This window comes from Apus apus, chromosome 6 (genome assembly GCF_020740795.1).
Source record: "Apus apus isolate bApuApu2 chromosome 6, bApuApu2.pri.cur, whole genome shotgun sequence".
Taxonomy (NCBI): Eukaryota; Metazoa; Chordata; class Aves; order Apodiformes; family Apodidae; genus Apus; species Apus apus.
The window spans coordinates 31,706,791-31,724,050 of record NC_067287.1 but is presented as its reverse complement, the minus strand read 5'-3'; the positions used below and the strand labels follow the sequence as shown (position 1 = coordinate 31,724,050).

Below are 17,260 nucleotides of genomic sequence, written 5' to 3'. Positions count from 1 at the left end.
TTGTATCTTTCCCCTTGTAGGTTCTCCATGAAAGTGGCATTTCTTTCTCATCAAAGACCTTTTGGCAGAGATTTCAGATGCCTCTAGGAATCAGTGCCTGAAAGGCATAGTCAAACATAAGGTGTGGATTGCAAACCCACACCAAATTTGTGGCTCAGTAATGCTGTCCAGTTGCCTGCAAAGATTGTGCTGTGAGTTTGGGCTGTGAATATCACTGTGAGAGCTAAACAGTGGTACGCAAAAAATGTGGCATTTTCCCTGCAGTGGCGATTTGAAGGACCACTCCTTCTCCCCTCCCACCAGCTCAAATGCAGTTTGGTGATGAGCAAGGACAAGCCAAGGTGAGCATGAGAGCAGCTTTCCTGCTGCAGCCTAGTGCAGCACCCTGTGTGTGGAGGGACAACAAGGGGGAAGCTGCATGGAAATTTCAGTGTTTGTCACATGAACTAGGGAGCAGGTAATATTAAGGACTGAGCTGCTGCATGTTGGACCTTGCCAAACTGCCCTGGCCACTTTGGCTCTGTGGCAGAGCCTTGACCTGTCCCCTCTGTGGTCAGAGTGATGGCATCAGTCCCACGCTTCGCTCTTACCGCTAGCTCAGCAGAGTCACTGTGTCTTGAAACCCAGCCCGCAGCTGGCTCATGTGTCTCCTTTGTGGAGGGATCTGACCACCTTCTGAGAGCACATGGCCTTGCCATGCTTGAAGTTCAATCAGCTCCACATGCGGGCATCCCAGGGCACAAAATGATCAATAAACCACAGAAATGCTTTACCACTGCAGCACTGATCATATTACTGCTCTCCCGGGATCTCTGGGGAGGGATTTCCCACACAGATGTCCTCCCTCAGCCACTTGTGCTTGGCCACCTGCCCCACAGTGGGCCGGGCAACTGGGCTGAACTGGAGCAGCTGGGCGATGAGGGCTCGACAGGCCTCTGGCAGTGGGGGCAGCCCCTGTGGGTATATCACCCCTTTCTTCTGCTGCTGGGGCATGCGACGGATGTGGGTGTCGTCAAAGGGCATGTAGCCGGTCACCATCATGTAGAGCATCACCCCCAGGCTCCATATGTCCGACTTCTTGGCATCATAGGGGATGCCCATCAGCAGCTCTGGGGAGGCATAGGCAGGTGACCCGCAGAATGTGGTGCTCAGGTCTGAACATTTGGTGGCTTCCTTGCTAAAGCCAAAGTCACTGAGTTTGGCCCGGCGGCCGTCAGCGGTGAGCAGCACGTTCTCGCACTTGAGGTCCCGGTGCACCAGGTCCCGGTCGTGCAGGTAGCGCAAGGCCGCCACGATCTGTATAAAGATGTCCCGGGCCTTGGGGCTGCAGGGCAGCTTCCCCAGGTGCTGCACCAGCTGCAGCAGGTCAGTGGCGGCTGCCTCCATCACGATGCAGACCTTCCCGTCGCAGCCTTCGATGAGCTCGAAGACGCGCACGATGTTGGGGTGGCGGATCTTGCGCACGATGGAGAGCTCCCGGGGCAGGAACTTGTACAAGAAGTCTGGGGACGCTCGTCGCCGGTCCATCACCTTGATGGCCAAGGGACCCTTGTATTTCTTGGAGGTGGCTGCTTTCACCTTAGAGAAGGTGCCCTCTCCTAAGGTGTGACCCAGCTTGTAGCCCAGCTCACAAAGTAGCTTCTCTCCTCCATCGGTTTTTGACATGGTGTGTGATCCTGACAGGCCTTCATCAAAGCTGGTGTTTTACTCCAGGATTTTAAAATTTAATATATGGTGTGTGGCAGCTATTGACCTTCACTCTCTCCCACAGCTGCCCCTTTGGGTTCTAGGGCCCACCCTGGCATTGTGATGGGGTGGAGAGTTAGTTCTATGGCAACACCTTTGCAGATGGTCAGGGTGTCTGATGGGCCCCCTCCAGTCAGTGGTGTCCCTGGCATGCCCATGTGGGGCAAGAACTCTTGCTGTGGATATTGTAGAGTTTTAACCTTTTTTTTTCCCCCCTCTTCACTTCGGTTTTCAAAATGGAGCTTTTTGGGTGATGAGAGTTTAAACATCGGCTTTCTGGGATGAAGAATCCATTTGGAGACCTAAACCCATTTTCTGCTGGGTATTAATTATATTAAAATCAGAACTGCACAGAGGAGTGCAAAGGAGTAATTTCTACTGTCCCTAACTACAAATCACCTTGGTTGGCTGTAAATACATAGCCTTTTTTATTGCAATGGTGAAGGGGCCTATTTTTCTAGGTAGGCTTTCTGACTTTGTGTGGTTGGGGAACTCTCAAAACATCTTTCAGAAGAAACCGTTTCTTCAATTTGGGATTGTTCTCTATTTTTATGAGAATGGTATTTTGAAGGCTGTGGAGAAGAAGTGAGACCAGAGATCCATTGGAGAGCTTCTTTAATTTAGATTTTAAATGTTTTCAGTCTGTTTTAGTTGCCATAAGTCGACAGTCAAACGAAGCACAGTGCTGGATCAGACAGCAGCTGGGCTGGGTGGCAACATCCACGCGAGAGTGAAGTGTACCTTCCATTGCCCTCTGCATCTCAGGCCAGTCCTGGTGCCTTCCTCCCTTCACTGAGTCCTTGGCTCTCACCACAGTTGCTTCTGGTTTGTGCTGGGCTTTTTTTTAAGCTGTTCAAGGATTCTGTCTTCCTTATGAAGCCCACATTTCCTTTCCAGCTCTACAAAGGAGCCTAGGGCCACAAAATGTCCATTTTCCTAAATACCAACCTAAATGCTGTTTTAAATTGTTTTAATGTATGTTTCATTCTGGAAATTGGTTCTGTAGAGGAATAAGACTCAACAAAAGATGGAACAAAATCTTTCTTGTGAGTACATCTTGTTAGTGTTTTGAAGTCACTTGAAGAAATTAAATTACTTAAGAACTGCTAACATAGGTCTATGTCTGCTGTGGTGGTTCTTTGCCCTGACTCCTAAGGGCAAGTAATAGTCACCTCGAGTTTTATCTGCTGTGGAAGTTGCAGGTCAAAACCAAGAAGTCCTGGAGGACTTCACCCTATGGAAGGGACCTGTGCTGGAGCAGTTAATGAAGAACTGCAGCCCTTGGGAATGACAGAGAAGTTCCTGGAGGACTGTCTCCATGGGAGAGACCCCAGGCAGGGGGGGAAGAGCAGCAGAGACATGTGATGAGCTGATCCTAACCCTCATCCCTCTGCACTGCTGGAAGAGGAGGTAGAGAAACTGGGAGTGAAGTTGAGCCAGGGAAGAAAGGGGCTGTAGGGAAAGGTGTTTTAACATTTAGTTTTATTTCTCATTATCCTACTCTGATCTGATTGGTGACAAAATAAATTGTTTTGTTTTGTTTTTTCCTAAGTCGAGTCTATTTTGCCTGTGACCACAACTGGTGAGTGATCCCTCCCTGTCCTTGTCCCACCCCACGAGCTTTTAATTATATTTCCTCCTCCCCATCCCACCTGGGGGGCGTGAGCAAGCAGCTCCGTGGTGCTTAGTTGCCAGTTGGGCCTAAATCGTGACTCCCAGGAGTTTATAAACTGCTGCTGCTTCAACACAAGCCAATCCCACCCAGCAATCAGCAGGCTAGATGCAGAAAGCCATTTTTCTGGATACATACAATTTCCTGGCACTTCTGCTTAGCCTGTGAGTCATAACCACAGCAGCTTCACAGAGGTTTGAGGCAGACTTTTCATAGGAGCTGGGAACTTTGAGGTGGCTAAACATAACTGAACCAATGTGGGCATTTTTACAGGGGAAAATGTTTAGACCAGGCATCCCTTTTCTGCTTACTGTCAAAGCACCTCTGGAAAATGCTATCGTTGAGATGGTGAGGAGTAATGCTGTGGAGTCCTGCATTGCTGTTAACTCCCCATCTGCTGGAGGGAACTTGTGGCTTTTGAGAGGTTTTCAGCATGCCCCATCCCTGGAGGTTTTTAAGGCCAGGTTGGATGAGGTTTTGTGCAGCCTGGTCTAGTGGTAGGGTTCCTTGCTCTTGGTGGGGGGGTTGGAACTTGATGATCTTTAGGTTTAGGGTCCCTTCCAACCTTCATGATTATATGATTCTATGCTTGGCTGAGGTGGACAGAATTAGACTCAGAAGTGATTTGGTAGGTCCTTGTCTAAGCTTAGCACCCTGTGAGTGTGGGAATGGACAAACAGCTGCACAAAAAGTAAAAATAACTATTACTAACATTTTTGCTTGACTACTTCAGATAGTGCAAAGACTGACCACCGTTCTAGCAGATGCTGAGTTTACCAGCATCTTCTTTTCTCACAATGGGTAAAGGAAGCTCTTTAAACAAAAGCGTTCCATGTTTTATTTTGTATCCATGGTTGTTCAGACACCAAAGAGAAGCTTGAGGCTGGCATGTCTTATGTGCCAAAAACATTTCATGTAAATGACAATTTAAATTGTGTGAGGGGTGTAAAATAGGCTTGCAAGCCACCAGAGGGAATGGATATAAGGCAATAAGCCCCATCACTACCTCTTGGGCAGCTTGTGAGTGCTTCAGTAAGTGCCAAAGGAGATGAAGGACTGAAAGGGCTAATTGGCTGTTCTGCAAACATGATTTTGCAGCTGGTATCACCAGGCTACACCTGCCAAAAAATCTCAAACCTGAAGGCAATAAGCTGGAGTGGAGTGGGAGACAAAAGGGACTTAAGCAGGCTCTCCCAGGCTGGTTGCTTAGGAGGTTTGTCCTGGCAGCTCTGCCATTTGAAGGTTTTGCCCTTTCTTTGGAAAGAAGGAGGAAGAAGAGTGAGATCTTATGCCTTGATCCTTGTGGTGAGAAGTCATGTCTGGCTCATCAGAGCTAAGGAAAACTAGGTGTATGGGGAGGGAAGCTTCTCCTTTCAGTGCTGGAATGCCTGCTGAGGGGGCAGGCATGGCTGGGAGCAGAGTGGGACTCAACCCCTGGAGCTCACCACACCCCATTCCGAGCTGGAGGTCCTGATCTCCCTGTGTCCTTGTTCAGATGGCTCCTTCCCACCACCTCCCTTCCGAGAGCTGGGAAGCTTTTTCTTCCTTGGCCAGCCCTGCAGACACTTGGCTCAGCCTTCAAGTGGCTAATTCCTGCACACTTACCAGGGAGATCCTCCAAACCTCCTTGTGAGCCAAAGGGAAGGGCTGTGCAGTGTTGTCAGGCTGTCGTGCTGTGAGGAGTGTCTAAGTTTGTTCTTCCTGCCCCTCCTTGAGGCCAGGAAAAGAGCCTGGCAAGCCTGCTGAGATACCCCTCAGCAGCTGGTAAGAAAGGTAAGGGTAGGGGGCTTGGTGGTGTGTGTCTTCCCTGACCAGGGATCATTCCTCTGCTCTTCTTGTTGTGTTAGCATCAAGCAGTCTCTTTTCGTAGCTGAAAATACGTGCCTGCTGTGGCTATTGACTCGCTTTACTGTCCTTGTATGCCCACTGCCTCTGTCCCTTGGCAGAGTTCACTACAGCTGGCTGGCAAGCAGGAGGCAGAGGGCTTCAGGTGGGAGATTTCAGAAGCCATGGTGTGTGCCTCTTGGGTTAGTGGAATTCAGTGGGTATGAGGATCAAGTGGAGAAATGAGAAACTTTTCTTACCACGTGAAGTTATGGCCACATATAATTAAGTTAGAAAAGCAAGTAAGTGTTTCATGGTTTGCTATCCCAAATGACTGATACTTACATTTCTTCCTCACATTGATTTACTAACCTGCCTGTGGCGAACCTCATTGCAGAGCATTATGCATTCAGAAACAGATTTAGTTGTCTGGCACCTACTCTAATTAAAAGCGGCCAATTAAGGACTGCAGAATTTGGCCTGTAATTAGGATATGACAGCCTAAGGTCCACAGAGTTGGAAAGTGAAGAGTAAAGTGTTATGGCTATGGAGCAGGTGTTTAAATGGGAGTTATCAGAGACTGATTTCATGAGTTGCTCTGCAGTCACACACTAAAACACTTGCTGCAGTTGCTCAGATAACCAGTCAGATGCTTTTCCCATGGGTCTGGTTGGTCCCAGTCCTGTACACAAGTCTGGCAGGGTTTAGGCATTAAAAAAACCAAAAAGCTTCAGAGCTGTCCAGATTGATGAGAAAGTTTAGGTTGAGCCTTGGAAGATCAGTAAAGACAAACTCTTAAGTAAGAGAAGGAGCTCATCTTGCACCAGATAGTTTGTGTGGGCATGTGTGTATCAAAGAGGGAAGCAGCTACAAGGACTATCCTGAAAGTCTGTTTGCTGGAGTCTACTCCATCCGTTATCTAACTGGACAGGGTTCTGTGGGATTTGAAGAGAGTGCCTGAGAAGCCAAGCAAGAAACTAGCTGTAGACCTGAGAGGAAAACAGATAAAGCAAACTCAGGGTCATCTCATGCAGAGATAAAAGGACAGTTAATTTGGACAAGCAGTGAATATGGATCTGCTCACGCAAGCAGCAGAACTCATTGCACCGCATGTGCTGCTTTGCTTTCAAAAAATTTGACCTTTTTGCTGCTTTCCTGCTTGTGTGTTTCCCCAGCAGGGAAACCAGTCCATGGTAAGCAGAACCCAGGTGCTCCCCTTCATTTACCGAGGGTCACTGCAGAGCAGGGATCCAGCCAGGCCAGGGCTGGGCTGGAGGAAGGGGCCTGCCTGTGTCCCGCTGCTCCAAGCCACTGAGTATATATAATATCACAGTGCCCTCTTGGGGGCAGGTGCTCCTCGGAAATGATTCGTATGCTGCAGATCTCATTGCTTGCTGCTGTCATTTATTTATTCTAGGAGCTCGTGCTCCCTTGCCAAATCACAGACTTTCTTCTAAGAAAGGGTTCAGAATTTTCACTTTGGATTTTCATTTTATTATTATTATTTCAACACAAATCCTTTCCCTGCTTCTGACCTGTACTTGAAATCTGAAATAACAGAAGCAGGGAACTCCAGAGTGAAGATGGCAGTCTGCCCTCAGAAATGAAGCCTGTGTTGTTTAAACACTTTCAGATGACTCAGCCCCAGCAAGAAACAGGTTTTTTTAATTTATTTTTTATTTTTTTAACAATACATTTAATTACCTGGTGTTTGCATTCCTTCACAGCATGCTTGGGTCCCAGTGCACCTGCTGGCAGACCTGTTGCAAAGCCCTGGTGTCTCCAGCAAAGGAGTGTGAGGAATGACTGAAATGCTAAATAAGGACACAGGTGAGTGTAGGAATTCTCTGCTGACTGCGGGAATGGGTTGGAGAGGGGGGGCAGTGTGACCTGTCTCTCCTCTAGCTTTTGCAGCACTGCCTTTGGGTAAATGGTAAAAAGAAATAAAAAGTGAACAGAAGTTGCAACTTCCAGTGAATATTTGGGATGATCCTATGGAACTGTATCACAGCCAATATGGCTTTTGGTGCCCTGCTGTTGCAATTAATGCTCTCAGTGTAGGGTACTTGTTTTGCCTGTTTTTCAGGAGCTGCTCTGGTTCACTAAAACAGGCAAACAAACTGAAGCTTTTGTTCTGGTATAGGCCAGTCATTTCCCTGATTCCTTCTGCTTAAACAATTATACAAGAACCTCTATTTTAAGGAAGATATAAAATTACAAGTCTGAAACTTGTGACAGTTGTTCTGGCATGGATACCTATGAGACTGCATGTGTGGGTTTGGGTTTTGTTGGAGGGTGTTTTTTTAACAAATTCAGCTAAAAGCCCATCTGTGGTAACAATTCAGTTGAAAAGGATGTGCCACCTGGCAGATGAGTCCATGACTGGTAAAAGCTGGTTTCTCTGAAAAGCCAGCATCTAAGATTGATTATGAGGGCTTCCATATATGTTTTTCTCGCTTAAGGCACCCCCTTTGTTAGACTGCAAGCAGGGTGAAAATCCCTGTATCTCTTAGTGCACTGTGCTTTGTTCACTGAAGCCTTTTTCCTTGCAAAGGCAATTCCCGTCCTCTCTGACTCTCTGCTTTGCTTTCTAAGTTCCCACAAGGTTGGACCCAGCATCTCCTCTGTGCTGTTCTTGCTGGTCCTCAGCCGGTGTAAAGACATTGTCTGCTTTTGTTTTGCTCTTAAGTGGCTTTGTCTTAGCAGCCAAGTTGTTCAGTTGCTACTTACTGGATCCTGCTCTCAGTTTGTTGTGAGTTGGGCAAGATTTCACTGCATGGCCTGAGCTGGCTTATGCCAGACAAGACTAAAGCTGAGTATTTTAGGAAAGTATCCATATTTTAGGAAAGTATCATTTCTGCAGACAAGGGAAGAGAAGGAAAACCCTACTATTTGAGAAGCTGGGCCTCAGACTTTGGAGGAACGATAACATCTGCTTGGGATGTGGCTTAAATGTGCTCAGTGTTGGCCGGTCTGTGAGCCTTGAGAGTGTGTGGTTAGGAGAGCCTGTTGGATGCCCTGCTGGAAGTGGTTCCAGGCACAGAGACCAGGGCAAGCATGAAGAGGATCTTGTCCTGCAGCACTGGTCCTGGCCACTGGGACAGCACTGGGACAGGGCTGCAGCTGCTGAGGGGGGTGTCTGGCACAAAATATTTGCAGGCTCTATCTTACAGCTTCCAGAGAAAAATGGTGGGGGTTTTTTGCTGGGGTTTTTGTTTTCATTTGGGTTTTTTGTTTGAGAGTGTCTGTAAACTCTGTTTTGCTGTCCTGTCAAGCCTGTATCAGCAGATTGTAACAGTAGCAGAGTAAGCAGGAGTGCAAGGGTGGCATCTCTTAGGGACTGCTGTAATTCTGGCAGTGGTATGAATCGGGCACAGTCAGTCTGTCAAGATAGTAAATGTTTTATTCCTCATATTTGTGTGTCAGGCAGGTGTGACTGAGAGGCACTGGTGTAATCATTATAGATGGTAATGTCTCCTGCATGCTCTTCCTTCTCTCGCTCACTCCAGTGTCCTAAAGGAGGAGTAATAAGGCAGGGTTTCATCAGTAGCTGTCAAATGCAGAAATAAATAACTTCAAGTGATACAACTTCACTCAGTTTCTATCTACTTGTCCTGGCTATACCTTGTATTTACATGGTACCATGGGAAACTAAAACTTTTAACTGTTAGAATTTAAATGAACGCAGGTTCCTGAGGACTATATCTGTTACCAGTGATAACATTTCCAGTGTAGTTTGTTTTGTAGCACATCCAGAAAAGCAGCTGATTGGAGTGATTTATTTTCATTCCTAGGGAAAAAAATAGCCTTAGAGCCTTTGTGAGCTTTAGAGGAAAAGCAACCACGGTGCTGGGCAGGCAGTATCTGCCATCATGGAAACAACGGAAAGGGACTTGCTCATCTAGGAGTCACAAGGAGAAGACCCCTTGTCTCTGACCTTTGTGGAAACACTTGCAACAGCTTTGGCACAGTTTAAGGAATTGATCTAAGAAATTGGTTGTCTTAGTCACTGTGTAAGGCTTAGTTGACTGATGAGGTTGTGGGGACATGCAAGGGCATGGGAATGGAGGGGTGAGATGAGACTGGGACTTGGAAGGAGTAGTATGTGGGGTGACTTACATCCTTGGCATGAAGGGAGACAGGTCCCTAGGCCATCTGCAGGGCAGGACCCCCTGCGTTTTGCCCCAGTAAGTGTGAAGTGAATCATTACCCTATGCACCATGTCTGGTCCATTGGTCATGACTGTGGTGATCCGACACTTCTCCATTTTACAGGGCTGGGACTGGCACGTGTGTCCAGGCCCCAAGCTGATCTGGAGGGAACAGTTTTAATTACCTGTGTGACTCTTTCTCCATCCAGACTGGAATGTGATTCATGGTTGTCTAGTCACGCTGGTCACTATGACATGGAGAGCCAAGAAGGGACCAGATTTTAACTACTCACCAGCTATAGACTCAATAAGCCTCCAACTTCACCCTACAATAAGCAAATGGGCGTTTGGCAGAGTGGTGAAAAAGGTCCAAGAGATGGGCCCACATGGTGTGAGAAGTATGTAGAACATGGAAATTTTCTGAAAACATTGACTAGATTCTTAGAGGAGTAGACTTAGGCACAGGAATATTTCCAGGCCGCATCTCTCTGATGTCTCTATCCACCATAACCAAACACATAACCTGTTTGTCCCTCTGTCTACCCAGGTATGACAGTATGGCTCTTTTCTTCAGTAGTCCATTTCTTTCTGGATCAAAACAGAAATGGTGGTGGCAAGAGGAAGCAGCAAGGCCTAAAATAAGCCTCTGTCAAAATGACCCTCGTGTCTCTCTACAGTGTCTTTTATCCCGTTCACACCCAAGGCCAGGTACAGGCATGTGCCGAGACAGGCTGGTTGGTCACAAAGGATCTGTGGCAGTGGCAGTCCAGAGATGTTTCAAATGCTGGTCATTTACCAGTTCCTTGAGAGGCTTCCCATGTACATTGTATAACAGCAATGACAGAATGAGACCATTGCAGTCAGATTACTTTCCTGTGTGACATACATATATGAAGTTGGTCTGACATCATCTGAGAAAGCCCTAGAGGGCCATTGACTAAGCAGACACCACCAATGACTTAAGACCTTCCCATCTGACCTGGCCTTGAACACTTCCACGGATGGGACATACACAACCTCCCTGGGCAACCTGTGCCAGTGTCTCACCACCCTCACAGTAAAGAATTCCTTCCTAATGTCTAACCCAAATCTCCCATCTTCCAGTTTAAAGCCATTACCCCTCATCCTATCCCTCTATGCCCTTGTAAAAAGTCCCTCCCCAGCTTTCCTGCAGTCCCTTCAGGTACTGGAAGGCTGCTATAAGGTCTCCCTGGACCTTTCTCTTCTCCAGGCTCAACAACCCCAACCATCTCAGCCTGTCTCCATAGGAGGGGTTCTCCAGCCCTCTGATTATCATCTTTCTGGCCCTCCTCTGGACTTTTTCCAACAATTCCATGTTCTTCTTACGTTGTATGTTGCCTCCTGCCTCTGATTTCACTTGGCTCTGTGTGGGCAGATGTCTATTTTCTTACTAAGGTGACTGCAGTCAGTGCTGTGATTCCCCATCACTGCTCAAGGCCCTGGAGAGCAGGGTTCCTCTACGTAGTTAGCAAGGAGCAGCTTTCCAGTGGAGGGCACCCAGCTGCTGCAGAATGGGCCAAGGGCAGATTCATCCCCTGTGACAGCAGAGGGGAATGTGAGCTGAGCTGAGGAGGCTGCCAAGGCAGGGAAGGGGCTGTGAAAGGGGGAAGCAAGTGTTGGGAAGGGATGCTCCTGGCCACGTTTCAGGCTGGGAGCCTGAGTGAGGGGTTATCATTTATCATCAGTCCTTACGAGCCTGCTCTAAACCCCGCCTTTGGGGAATCAGACCCACTTGGTAATTCACAGGTTTTGGCCTGTATAGGGTTTATTTTTCTACCAAACTCTTGTAGGAAAGGGAAATCTAGGGCAGGTAGGCAGCTTTAGCATGTATCAACCTCCTTAACTGAAAACACATTCTCTTTATCTCCTGTTCTACATCTCTGCAGCTTCTCCAGTGACCTCTCTGACAGATCCCCAGGAAGCAAAATAAACACTGGGTTTGGTCTGGTTTGGTCTGCAGAACAGCTACTTGCAAAATCAATGGTGGGTTGTTTTTCTTCCCCCTCCTTTGCTGAAGCCAGAAATAGGTCAAGCAGCAAACCAGTGTTTCTGAGGCAGCCGTAAGTGACTGGTGTTTGTTCATAGGTGTGTTTCAGAGGTGGCCTCTCTCTGGGGTTAGTGTTCCCCTCCTACCTAAAATCCCCACAGCTTCCTTCTGCTAGAAGAAGGAGGAAGTGAATTGTTTGCAGCAGAGAAATGAAACCACTTAGGTTTTCTTGAACAAAGAGGTCAGGCTTTTTGGTAGAAAATATATCTAGTACATGCTTCTGTGATGCACTGCACCCACGACACCCAGCTTGGCTTTTTCATGTCTGACATCTGTGCTTGGGAGCCTCAGCACTTTGCTAAGACCCTCTGTCATTAGCCTTGTACCTTGCCTGTGGTTAGGCTGCCTTAGGCAGAAACCTTCCTAATGGAAGCGAATGAGAGTGTCTCGCATTGTCTGAAGCTATTTGGCATCACATACACAGTTGCCAGGTCTGTTTTAAATCACTAAAAAGCTAATTTGGTCACAGCAAGACAGCAATATTCACAGTATTTTTAGGTCCCACTCTTCTGGTTCAGTAAGGTTGTCCCACTTAATTTCCCTTGGAAAATCACAGTCCTGGTGATTGGCTTTATTTTCTCCAGATCTTTCAGATCTTTGCTTGTCTCTTTTGAATGTTTGGCAGCATTTGCAGTGACAGAGGCTGTAACAAACTGCTGTAACAAACTGCCACAAGGGCTTTAACAAGCAGTTGCTGCCTTGGAAGAAATAGGGGTGTTTGTTTTCTCATGCACCGTGTGTCCCCCCGAAGTGTGAAATCAACCCTTCAGAGCACAGAGTTGGGGCACAAGGGTGACAGCCCGCAGTACATTCAGTATTGCTCTTAATTGTAAGGGCAGCAGAGGAGTGGTAATTAGACATACAGAGTGTTCTACTTCCCATCTATATGGTGATTTTTTTCCAACCAAACTGGCTTGCTTAAAGGCTGAGCTCTTGGAGCTGAAACTTGGGATACACTGGGCAGCTGCCACTGATGTGCACGGGCTGAGAACTGCTGAAATGTTCCTCTCTGCACTTCCTGCGCATGGTCAAGTCAAATAGCAGAAGTAATTTGTGGGCTTTCTTCAGCCAAGGTCATAGGAAAGAATTTTTAAAAAGCAAACAAACCATCAGCCTGTTTTGGAAAATGCAAATGAGAAACCTGCTTTATCGCAGCATCTAAATGGGAGCTGCTCCCAGAGGAAAGCAAAGAAGCCAGAGATGGGAAACAACCTTCTAGAGCTTTCACCCTGGTGATACATGGCTCTGTGTCACCAGGGACTATTCACCAGCATAGCCACTGCAACAAGTCCAGCAGAGTTCTTTCCTTGCCAGCTTCCTCACCAGTTCTTTGAAGAGGTTAGAACATCCCCACACAGATAACACCCATCGCACTCACGTTTGTTTGCTCTCTTTCTACCTAAAGGTCTCTTTCCACATCTCCTGTGTTGGCTGCTGCAGCCTCCTTCCCTCTCACGTCCTAGTATACATAAAATTTCTCTCCAGCCCAGAGAATACACAGCAAAGTTGAGCTTTCTCCAGCATGGCCTTGTTATTTCTCCTCTCTTTGAAATCCTGCATGACCTTTGTCACTCTTTTCAATTTCAAGGTCTTTCATGTATCTTCTCATCTTTGGATTTTGCTCTAATGTGCTTCCTTTGACCTAATACTGTCTCTTTTTCTAGTCTTACATAAGATCTCTATTTGTTTATTTTCCTCCCGTTTCTGTTGTACCTGCTATAGTACTCTGTCCTTTAGATAACTTCAGTAGTAGTCTCCTGCAACCTCTGTCATCTAGAAGTGTGTCCTAGGCCTCCTCAGATAGGGCAGCTGATTGTATCTTCAACACTTTCAGGGATTTGGAGCCAGTTCAGCATTAAAGCAGAAGCCAGTTGGGGTAAAATAAAAAAGAACTTTTGCAAGCTGAACTAACTATGATGAACTCATGGAACTGTGTTTAACTCTGAACCCTGGAAAATAACGTGCTCTATCTGGGAGCTGAAAGTACTAGAAATCTCCTGATGGAGCTTCTTCAAAACTAATTTGATTTATATATAGGTCTGATATTTATCGAGGTTGAATTGTCTGTGATGTTTTTGGAACTCTCTGATCAAATTAATTGTCAGAGAGGAGCTAATTTCTTCATTCCATTCATGTTTGGTACAGTCAGTGTCGTATCACATTATTTTTATGGAACCTGTAGGCTGACTTTGTATAGTATATGGAGAGAAAAAAGCTTTTACACACTCTTCTTGTTAATGATGGTTATTAGGGCAGGCACAAGGAGCAGGCAACCAAGAAGGAGATCCTGTTGTGATGCACAGTACATGAACACGGAGTGTTACACTGGCCCTGCTTTATATTACAGTCTAATTACAGCCTGTCACAGTCAACAAACCATTTCTTCCATAATGGAAACCATGCGTACTGTGTATTATACAGGATGCTAAAAGACGTGGTGAGAGCTGGAGAAAAAAAGCCCCTAGCTTTCCATTTATGATGGAGGACTTTTGTTGGAAATAATTTCTTTTCAATAAAGAGCAGTTATTCCCTTGTTGACCTGCAGGATTTTAATAAAGGGTAACTGTGGACTGACAACCTTCTTCAACCTCCTCCTTAGAAAGTAACAGATGTGAGGCTATCATGAATAATATTCGGAGAACAAGTTTTTCTCTTTCCTTTTTTTTAAATGACACTTTTTTTTTAAAGGGTTAATTTACACCTTTTTTCCCACTTCTGTTATGTGTAGTTTGGAGATCCAGTTCAGCACTCATGTAGAACAAGGAGTTAGGGCATGAGGTGTAACTGTAAGGAAGTAGTTTACCACAACTCAATGGGTTACCACACATCAGTGAGCAAAATAGGCTCTGTGTGCCTCCTTATCCAACCCAACAAGGAAGGAAGGCCCCTTCACTTAAATAATTGTTAGAATTTGAATGATAACCATGCTTGCCCTGACCAGCCCCAGTGTCTCAACCATGTGTGATGATGTCCTGCTTCCATGTTCCCTGCCCTCAGTGCAGTGCGGGGGCCCTGGTTGCTCAGCTGGGGACTGTAAAAATAACACTGTTAATGAAGCCTGGGAAGGGGCAAAGAGGGGGGGAGGAAGAAACACACCGTGTTATGTTGTCCCTGAGCTTTCCTGTGGAAACTCCTACCTGAAGGGTTTTTCTCTGCTTTGTTGTCACTGATTTGATGCTTGTATCTGTGCTGTGGTTTGTGCTTTATGTCTGGTATTCGGGAGGGACGACAACAAAGGATGCTGTTTGTGAGCCTAAAGGATAAGGGAAGAGCCTGATGAGAAAGCTCTGGTAGCAGTGGAGTGTCTGGGGACAGAGGGAGGAGAATGGGCAAATATTAGCAAGAAATGTGCAGAGGTGTAGGGGGATGTTCTGAAATGCTAAGATTTTTGTGCGAGTTTCTAATGGATTTATTAACTAAATTAAGTTGCTCTGAAGCATAAGCACTGGGCAAAATCTGCTCAGCAAAGGAGTCTCCTCACAACAGCAGCTTTCAGCAAAAGCAAAACAACAAAAAAAATCCTGGGAGACTCAGACCTCATATTCATCTTTCCTGTAGCATCTGCGGCATCAGGGGATTTCCTTGTAACTTGATGCATCAAAGAGATTTGTGCTTCTGCTCCATTTCTCAGCCTGTGCTGCCAGGCGAGCAGGTCACCTGTCAGCTTTCTCTTCCCTTGGGACTTCATCCCTCTGAAGTCAAGGGGAGTCTCTGCATTACCACCAGCTTCACAGGCTTTGGAGCAGGCTCTGAAGCTTGTCTTCAGCTGGCTGAACCCTGTTCAAGTTCTAAAGCATAATATTTCTTACTGGTCTCTTGTTTCCTGAGGCTGTGAACAGTCTTATGTGAAGAGGGGACTCAGGAACTTGAGTCTACTCCCTGAAGAGTGTGAGGGTTACTAACAAAGGGAGGCTGCAGAAGTGGCAGCTGTGGCACCAGATGTGCCTGCCTGACCCAAATTCTGTGCTAGGCCCCCAAGGGACATGGTCCAGAAGGTCCTGTGATGCCTCTCACCTGAGTCGGTGCTAAGTACTGTGTTCAGTTTTGGGGCCCTCACTACAAGAAGGACATTGAGGTGCTGGAGTGTGTCCAGAGAAGGGCAATAAAGCTGGTGAAGGGTCTGGAGAACAAGTCTTATGAGGAGCAGCTGAGGGAACTGGAGGTGTTCAGTCTGGAGAAATGAAGGCCGAGGGAAGACTTCCTTGCATTCTACAACTTCTGAAAAGGAGGTTGTAACCAGGTGGGTGTCAGTCTCTTCTGCCGAGCAACAAGTGATAAAGCAAGAGAAAATGGCTTAAAGTTGTGCTGGGGAAGGTATAGATTGGATATTGAGAAAAGTTTCTTCACCAAAATGGTTATCAAGCATTGTAACAGGCTGCCATGGAGGCGGTGGAGTCGCCATCTATCCCTGGAGGTTTTTAAAGGCTGTGTAGATGTGGTGCTCAGGGACACGGTGTAGTGGTGGCCTTGGCAGTGCTGGGTTAACGGTAGGACTTGAGGATCCTAAAGGTCTTTTCTAACCAAAACCATTCAGTGATTTTATGATACTAAGTGGCTTCAGCAGCAGCAGTAGGAACTTAACTCCATTGTTTCCTTGGCTGTCAACCACCAGAAAAACAGAGGGTGAGGTGATGATGCTGATGGACTGGCATGGGCAGAATGCAGAAGGCAGGGTGAGGGAACATGAGTGGAGCTCTACTCCATCCCCTGTGCTCTGTGTTGTTTACAGTGACCATTTCCTCCTCCTCTCCTGCTGGGAAATGATGTTAGCCTTTCACTTAAGCCTGAGTTGTCTTTTAATTCGTGTCTCACTGAAGAGGAAAGAGGAAGCTGGGGCATCACTTTTAAGCATTGGTGGCTGCTGCTGCTGCTTTTCATATAATTATTATTAAGGCAGTAATCATTTTATACAGAGATAAATCCAGCTGAGCAACGTTAAAAAGAAGACAGCATTTAACCTGAAAGGAGAATACAGTGTGATGCAAAAGACAGACATGATGGTTGCTCTAGACAAGCATCTTTCTGCTCTGGCCCGAGTGTCACTCAAGAAACACAGGCTGCTCTCTGCCAACAACCAGGTGAAGTCAAACCTGATGGAGAACATTACATGAATGTGTCATTGCAGTGAGAATTATTTTGCTCTTTTGGATAGGTAGTGTGAAATGGGAGCTGATGAGCCTGCAGCTCTCAAGACCACAGCATTCAGCCTAACAGTTGATGATTTAGGTGCTAATTACTCTTCCCCTGAAGCAAAAAAGATGATTGTTCTGGATGGCCTTTAAAAGGAATGGCAAGACTGTTAGGAAGTGAATAGTCATCACTGTAAGTCACATCTGACTCAGCTTTACTATCACTTGGAAGGAATGCTGGAGAACAGCCTCTCTGAGGACAGCTTGGAGCTCAGAGCCACTGAGGGAGTTAAAAGTCACTTCAGCAGGGCCAGGTTTTTGCTTCAGGCAGGTTTTAGTATGAAAGGTGCTGTGCAGGAGGTCCTTCGCTGAGACTGGCAGGGCTGCTCCTTGGCACACATAAGCACTACAGACCTACCCAGGACCTTGCTTGGTGGGGCAAGGTCTCCTCCTCTTCAGGGAGCCGTATGAGTAGGAGAGTCACACAGGGATAAAGGAGAACTGAACATGCACATTAAAATATGCATAATGCAGAAGTGAGTGCAGGCACAGACTGCAAGGCAGCTGTGAGCTGGGACAAACAGTAACCCTGTACTGCAGAGCTGTCCCCTGTGTGCCCACCAGAGCAAGACTGAATCTGCTGGTCCTTCGGGCTCTGTCCTTCTTGGGTG

At 46.7% G+C, this 17,260-nt stretch overlaps 1 protein-coding gene across 1 annotated transcript; it reads right to left on the bottom strand.

Annotated features, from left to right (window-relative positions):
* Positions 1-792: 792 nt before the first annotated feature.
* Positions 793-1,665, bottom strand: TSSK6 (testis specific serine kinase 6). Its single transcript, XM_051624175.1, has one exon. It carries the CDS (start codon positions 1,663-1,665, stop codon positions 793-795), a length of 873 nt encoding a protein of 290 aa, XP_051480135.1.
* Positions 1,666-17,260: the final 15,595 nt, after the last annotated feature.

Excerpts from the sequence above, each read along its gene's own strand:
- TSSK6 (XM_051624175.1), bottom strand. The coding sequence starts at position 1,665 with ATGTCAAAAACCGATGGAGGAGAGAAGCTACTTTGTGAGCTGGGCTAC.